The sequence below is a fragment of the Trachymyrmex cornetzi genome, unplaced genomic scaffold (genome assembly GCF_001594075.2).
Source record: "Trachymyrmex cornetzi isolate Tcor2-1 unplaced genomic scaffold, Tcor1.1 scaffold646, whole genome shotgun sequence".
NCBI classification, from domain to species: Eukaryota; Metazoa; Arthropoda; class Insecta; order Hymenoptera; family Formicidae; genus Trachymyrmex; species Trachymyrmex cornetzi.
This window is the reverse complement of record NW_017299966.1, coordinates 200,578-208,897: the sequence shown is the minus strand read 5'-3', so window position 1 is coordinate 208,897 and position 8,320 is coordinate 200,578. Positions and strand designations below refer to the sequence as shown.

General features: G+C 37.0%; 1 protein-coding gene across 1 annotated transcript in view; it reads left to right on the top strand.

The window, feature by feature from the left end:
• Pxn (Peroxidasin) overlaps window positions 1-8,320 on the top strand; it is an 11,978-nt gene that overhangs the window by 1,989 nt on the left and 1,669 nt on the right. Inside the window, exons 2-5 of the mRNA XM_018516611.1 lie at window positions 4,564-5,081; window positions 6,136-6,934; window positions 7,268-7,625; window positions 7,723-8,313. Coding sequence (XP_018372113.1) covers window positions 4,564-5,081; window positions 6,136-6,934; window positions 7,268-7,625; window positions 7,723-8,313 — 2,266 coding nt within the window. The remainder of the gene's footprint in view (window positions 1-4,563; window positions 5,082-6,135; window positions 6,935-7,267; window positions 7,626-7,722; window positions 8,314-8,320) is intronic.

Genomic DNA, 8,320 nt, shown 5'->3' with positions numbered 1-8,320 from the left:
TAAATGAAGTATATGTTTGAGTCTGAGACTTAACTTCAAAAAATTAAAATAAAAAGTTAATAGTTATCGATAAAATGTAACTAAATAAAGTTAAAAAGTTAAGAGTCTAAAATGTAACTAAGTTAAATTAAAATTATTTAACTTTTCAACTTTTTAACTTAACTTTTAGTTTTTTAACTTGGCACTACCCAACCCTGCATATACTTATATACATACATCAGACTCCGTTGCTTCAAGAAGCACATATCCCAAAAAAAATATTTAATACTTGAAATAAGAAAACGATAATGTGATATCGCAATATGTAAACGGCCGACTATTTTATCGTTTCACCTCGATTTATCTTGCGGTGATATGTGTCATTGATATCGTGTAGGTACCCATAAACTTTGACGCGCTTATTGGAAAAAATAAGACGATAATCTACAATCTGTACGAAGAGTACATAAGTTCTTTATCATTTTTGTTGTAAGTTGTTACGCAAAATCTCGGACAAAGACATATGGTAAACATTGGCGAATCAGTTTGCAATTCTGTGAATCAACGATAAGTGTAATTAATTCTATTTGTCTTAACGCGACTTCAAATGTATGAACACATTGAATTGTAACCGTATACATATCTTTTTTTAAATTTATTTAACAACTTAAAAATTATTGCTATAAAATTGCAATTTTCTTTGTCCTAAAAAAAAACTATTACTCAATAGGGATTCAACATTACTATGGTAACCATGACCTTATTACGCTATTAGATGACACGGATCATTGTGTCATCTAACCTTAGAACACATTGTGAAAATGTAAATTTAGAATTCTCAGTTAGGAAATACAATTTCCTCTGTTCTTTATTCTTTATTTATATGTAATTTTTCTCTCGTGCGATTTATTATAAATCAATTAAAATAAATAAATCATAGAATAAATAATTTTTCAATTGTATGTGTGTATTATACATATACATGCATATAAGAAATATTTTTTCTCATCATGTTATGTAAAATAATACATTCGGAAAAAATTACTAATCCATAATTTTTAAATAGTGATTGTCTCGGATTACATCTCGTAAAAATTAGAAAGCAAATGTAGTGACAATTAACCAAGCATTTGAAATACATTATACGAATGCATCTCCGAAATATAAAGTTTCGAAATATAAAGTTTCCGAAATAAAAAGACTCTTTGATAAATTTTACAATCGCTGCTCATGTGACGGTGATGAAAATTCGTTAAAATAAAGAACAAGTAAGTAAATACAATTTATAGATTCTATATACATAATATTACGTATAGATTAAATCCTTTTTTTCTCCGTGTCTCTATCTCTTACGCTCTCACACAAATACGATTATATAATTTATATTATTTTGCTTACTATTTCTGAACGATGACCTACCCAATACTTTAATCTACATTGGTCGTGTCGTAGCGCCGCGAGCATCGTAAGCGTCGTGCGACTTTAAAATTGACGCATCGGATTGGCTGATGCAACAAGCTTGTAACCTGCAACGCCTACAATACGACCAATGTAGAATGGGAATCTAACGTATTTAACACGCGTTCGTCGTAGATTCGTCAGATTCATAAAGATTTTATTTGGCTCGAAAGAAACAAAAGATTCTCTTTCACACATTTGTTGAAAAATTAACAGTAATTGAACAAGTTTGAGCTCTTTTCTGACAATCTCAGTGCCAATGAAGCAGCGTGGATAATAACTTGTGCGAAAAAGTAAATAAACTCGGGCATCGTATGACGATTGCATAAAGTTAAGAGAAAATAATAAAATATATGTCCGGGTTCTACAATGAGTCGGTGTAGTCGATAGTCCTATGTCTTATGGGTGAATCAGTCAAGTTGGACAACAGCCAACTTGTACGATTATCAATTTTCTTAAAACTGGTCAAATTCAATTTTTTTCCTTCTGATTGGTCGAACCAAACGACTCACTGTACAACTGACTCGAATTATGAATGCGAAAAATCGTAGTCGCACCTATTTAGATTAAAATTTAGGACTTTCGACTACCCCCCGACTACCGATTTACCGATTGTAAATCCAGTGTAACATTATTTATGCAAAGTTTCGCATAAATAATGTCGTTTCTAAACAATTAATAAACAAGAAGAGCATATGTTTCTATAACAATGAGTCATGCACATGCATATAAATATTGCACTTTTTGGCAAGTAATTTAAAATAAATCAGGTTTGAATATTTTACTTTTATTCACGTATTATTATTTATTTATCTAATAGATGTGTTATTCGATCATTTGAAATTTATTTCTGATTGCGCAACGATACTTTTGTATTATAATCATTATGCGTTTGACTGGATTCCCATATGAATTAAACTTAAAATCTCGATACATTTAACATGTAATTACTGTTTATTTTTTAAAATTAAAATTATGAAATATAAAAATATATATATGTGTAAGTAGTTACACAGTGTCTGCTGCATTCATCGGTCGATAATCGATGAAATATCCAATAGAACGTTGACTGAAATATTGAATATTTTTAAGTATTCGTCTAGGGTCTCGTTGAATAAATATATGTGTATATGTATATACTCTCTCTTATGGCGCGATATCGATATTCGTTTCTTGTGCTATACACAATTATAATCTTTGAGAGAGATTACATAAAATAGCGTGCGCAAAAAATTACGCTGTGTAAAGTAAGAAATTATATATACTTGCTCGATTAAACTACTTGCGGTCTGATGTGAGATATCCACGCACTAGCACATAAATATGCGCTGAGTATCAGTAATTCTCGATATTTTGATAACACATAGAAACAAATTTCTTTTCTTCTTCAACGTTAACAATATTTAATACATCAAAATTATCTCTCTCCCTCTCTTCCTTTCTCTCTCTCTAATAATGTATCTCTTTATACATATCTGTTGTAGAAATAATTTAAAATTTATTCATTTATTTTTGTTTTACTATACATATACTTACACGTATATAAATGATAACGTCAACGTTTATTAAAACATTATACTGCGCATTGCCTTTTGGATTATACAAAACAAGGCATATCAATTCGAGAAAGCGAATTCGCATTCCGCAAGGGGACAGATTACGTCATCGTTATAATTGTAGATGTAGTCGTGCATCTCTCAGTGAATTAAATGGCGAAGCTGTAGCTTCGATGAAATCTGTGATGAATATATGGTTCAGAAGAGACGGGTCGTCTTCCTAGAATCATTCTCATGATGTCCGCTTCATATACTGCTATTATAGTATCGTTAATTCATTTGCGATCTATGTTATTAATATGAGCCCTCGCGACGTTGAACGAATAAATCACCAATATTCATATGCATCGACGCACTTATATGTATATGCAATATATATTTCTCGAAGTTTGCTTCACATTTCATAACTGATACAGTCAACGTTAACGCGATATTTTATTAAGGTCTCGTTTAAAGTATATCATTTAACTACCGTGAAATGTGAAATTGTCTGCAGAGTAATTCAACGTCAGAGTAAAGGAATTGAAGCTAATTACTGGAATCGCTTTCTTTCGTACGAAATGACACTATAATTTTTTATTTCATTATAATTGCCATGTACATGCGCGCGCGCGTGTGCGTAACTAATAATGTTTACTAGTATCTAGATAATCTCTTATCAAAGTAATTAGATCTTCATCTTAAATAATTTGAAAAAAGATATTACATTTTATCTAAGATACAGCTAAAGATAATATACATATGTTCTAATAAAGATAAGATGACGCCATCTAGATTATCTAAAACGTAAAAAATGTAAACGTTTATATCAACAGCCATTATTCGACATTGTATATCGATGCCTGAGCTGTAGAAGATGCTATATCGAAAAACACATGAAGAAAGGTCTATGTGAAAAAATGAATGAAAAGTGGTCTATTTCGGAACGTATACGGAAGTACAGTTTACATCGAGAAAGTGAGAAGAACGGTTTATAATTTATATAATTTGTATACCTTCAATGAGACATATTTTAATTCAATAATCTTTTTTAATAAGCAAATTGAAATGTGGAAGAATCTAACTCGATCACTAATCAATATCTATTTATATAATGGATAAATCAGTCCATCTATCGATGAAATAATAATGATTGTTATTTACTTGGTCTTATATTTCAAAAAGTGCTTACGAATACTTTTGCTCATTTCACTAAACGAGTAGGCGCAGAGAAATAGATTTATATAACTACGATATTCTCGCCCACACACGAAACTCCGTGTTCCAGATATTTTTATGTCGTATTTAGCGTAGAGAAAGCAACCGAAATGATTATTAGATCTACAATCTGAGATTGTATGAAATAAATAAAAAATGATGATATTATCGAATTTACTTCTATCAATTGTCGGGAAAATAAACGCGAATATAAATCTCTGATTTCCCCCTTGTAATATGCTTTTATAATAATCAATTACGTTATTCGAATGATACAATTGTGAGTAATAACGAGTAATTTTAATAATGTCCTTCCTCTTTGCGAGAAAGGTAATCTCATACACTCCCATCCCGAAGCTCGAAATTCTTTCAGAGATCTCCGATTTAACAGCATCGCGGAAGTGCGCGCGGGATCATTTCACGGACACAAGCAATTGCATACCTTGCTACTGAACGACAACCACATTCGACGGCTGCCGGTAGGCGCGTTCGAGGGCGCACCGAATCTACGGATACTTTACTTGTACAAAAATCGCATCGAGCACATCGCGCCGGGCGCGTTCGCGGGGTTGCCACGGCTCGAACAGTTGTACCTGCACCACAACCATCTGCGGGAGATCCGACCGGGCACGTTCAACAATCTGCCGGTGCTCGAGCGTCTATTTCTGCACAGCAACAAGCTCCATCGGTTGCCGGCGAATGCGTTCGTCAACGTTGGTCCGATGACGCGGCTGCGTCTCGACAGCAACGCGCTCATCTGCGATTGTAATCTGGTCTGGCTGGTGGAACGCCTTCAGGACAAGCCTACGGAGATGGCGGCAATTTGCCAATCTCCACACGAGATGAAGGGTCGTTCCCTAACTACAATGTTGCCCGAGGACTTTCATTGCAGTTGAGTAAAAGCACGCGTATGCCGAGAGTAGGAGAGAGTATACGATTTATACATATACATCTATCATTCAAGGGCAATAGACTGCAGATATATTACATTAGGCAGTTCGTTTCAAGAACAGTTTTCGATATATTTTACAAGAATCTATCGGATCTATCTATTGTATTGTTTTATTTTTATATTAGGTATCTAATATTAATATTAATATTTTGCAAGAATTTTTATTGTATACCTTCTCGTTTCTCGTGTCATAATCTAAGAGAATAAGTTAAGATATAGTGAAAGAATGGAACTCTTAAGCTTATAGTAAAAAAATTTTTCAAGTCCTTATAATTTTTCAAAAACAAAGAATATTCCCCAGTTATTTCTCTTTTAGTCGACTTTGGAATACTTTGCTAGGAAACAGCTTTATTCTTTCATTGTTCTTTTCGTTATACTCATTATTGTATATTACATATCAATTACACATTATGACATTATCACTGATACAACTTAATGCCGATTACGTCGTTGTGGTCATTGACACGTCGGCCATTGCGCTGCTCTGCATCTCATGTGATGATGGCTCTCGCTAGAATGATCCGTGTGTCTCTATTGCGTGATCCTTCATTATATCGAAACTTTCAATCGACTGATTGTCGCTCATTAATTCAAAAATTTTAAGCTTTCAAATCGATGGTAATGGAGCGGTAGCAATTCTAAAACTATATACTTACTTACAGTTAGTAATATTAATGTGCAGACTATCAATTCGTAGAGAATTATACATATTTAGAGTCTTTTATATAATAAATAAATCATCATATGATCCTCTTCGTGTTATTCGTACGAGCTCGCAATGGATAGAAAAAGTTCAATGTGGCAAAGGCAGATAAAATAAATAGATAAATGCGACGCGATATATTATACATACGAGTATGTATCGCAAAATTAGAGAAGATGTAAAAAAAAAAAGAAGAAATGAGAGGAACACGCGATAAAATAAATAATCTCATATTCATTAATTTAATTTTTTCTCAAAATTTTCGTCGTAATAGAAGATTCTTTTTGCAGCAAAACCACGTATCGTAGAAGGTCCGGAAGACACCGTGGTGCGATTTGGTGACACGATAACGTTGACGTGTCGAGTAACAGGTGATCCGACACCAAAGATCAAATGGATGAAGAATACAAGATATTCGTGGGAGGCGGATGACGATGAGGAAAAGTACGTAATTCGTGAGGACGGCGAAAAGTATGTGATTCGCGAGGACGGCACCTTGGTGATCTCTGGCACGACCGAGCAAGACGGTGGGATGTACGAGTGCGTAGCTAGCAGCGATATGGGTTCGGCCAAATCCAGAAAGGCCAGAGCAGTGATTACAGCGGCGTCTCAGTTGATACTCGCTGAAAGACCAGAATCCCAAAATGTTACCGCCGGTACCAACGTGACCTTCTCTTGTCGAGCACTGGATAATCCTAGACCCGATACTCGCTGGTTCAAAGACGGCCGATCGATCCCCTTTAACGACAGAATCTCGCTCGCGAACGACGGCACGTTGTTACACATCCTCGCGGTTAAGGAAACCGATGCGGGCAAATACGAGTGTTATCTTAGGAGCACCGATCACACGGTTCATCTCTTCGCAGATTTGAACGTTGTAGATTTGACGGCGCCTCGATTGCTATTCAGACCACAAGACATCGAGGTGGAACCGAATGCCATTGTCGAGGTACCCTGCCGGGCTGAGGGTATCCCGAAGCCAGTGATACAATGGAAGAAGGACGGTAGCGCGCTCGAGGGTAACAGGGTCAAGATCACACGCGGAGGAAGTCTTCTTATTTTTAACGTGACTCCGCAAGACTCCGGCAGGTAAGATTGAAACGCTATAGCATGACCGAGAGCGGTCATTAACTATCATCTTTATTTTCAATGAGGAGATTAAACGAGTTCTTTTTGTGAATGTGTGCGTAGAAATCATTTCTCACGTGTGACGCACATCTTTTTTTAAGATTATAAGAAACAAATAATTAGTAAATTTGAAAAAATAATTCATGTTATACAATATTATGATTATATTAATTCGGTGCGATTTCAGTGTCAATTTCTTTGGATACGTTGTTAATCTACAATAATATAAAAATCGAAATCGTGCTTTCATCGCATCTATCGATCCTGTGCACAACGATCATCTTCCTTTCGCAGGTACGAGTGTTCAGCTGTAAACGATTATGGCCGCGCAACCGGCGATGCTTTGGTGCGCGTTCGGCAGCCCGGTGCAACAACGGATACACTCGTCATACGAGCCTTCCAAAGTGCCACCGAGGAGATCGATCGTGCCATTAATAAAACGCTATCGTCTCTCTTTAATTCCGACGGCTCATCGAAACACGTTGATCCGTTCCGTTTAACACGGTTTCCGAACGCGATCGATCGCGCGGCCGCTAGACCCGCCGAGCTCTTCGAAAGAACTCTCATCAATATTCGACGTATGGTGGATACCGGCAATAAAGCAAACGTGACTGGTGAATTCCGCTACGAGGAAATCTTGACAGCTGAACAGGTAAAGTTGAATGATCATCAAGCGTGTACTACTATCATATACTACGTATGTATACATGTATATCAGCTGAAATTACGCTGCGCGTCCCGTGTCGCAGGTGAAGGAAATCGAACGATTGTCCGGGTGCACCGGTCATAGACGTCGGCAGAATTGCACCAATAGGTGCTTCCATCGCAAATACCGGGCTATAGACGGCAGTTGCAATAATCTGCGTCATCCTACTTGGGGTTCGTCGCATACAGGATTCCGGAGGGTACTGCAACCCATCTACGAGAATGGATTCTCGATGCCGGTCGGTTGGGAGAAGGGACGACGATACTACGGTTATCCGAAGCCCGCTGCACGTCTCGTGTCGACCACGCTAATCTCTACCCATACAATTACGTCGGACGATCAGATTAGCCACATGGTGATGCAGTGGGGTCAGTTCCTGGACCATGATCTCGATCACGCGTTACCGTCGGTATCGAGCGAATCGTGGGATGGAATAGACTGCAAGAAATCCTGCGACAACGCCGCACCTTGCTTCCCGATGGAAGTGCCGCCAGGTGATCCGCGCATCAGCAATAGACGGTGCATCGACTTTATCAGAACTAGCGCCGTCTGCGGTTCTGGCGCGACCAGTATACTGTGGGGCGGCTTGATGCCGCGGGAACAGCTGAATCAATTAACCAGCTATTTGGACGCGTCGCAGG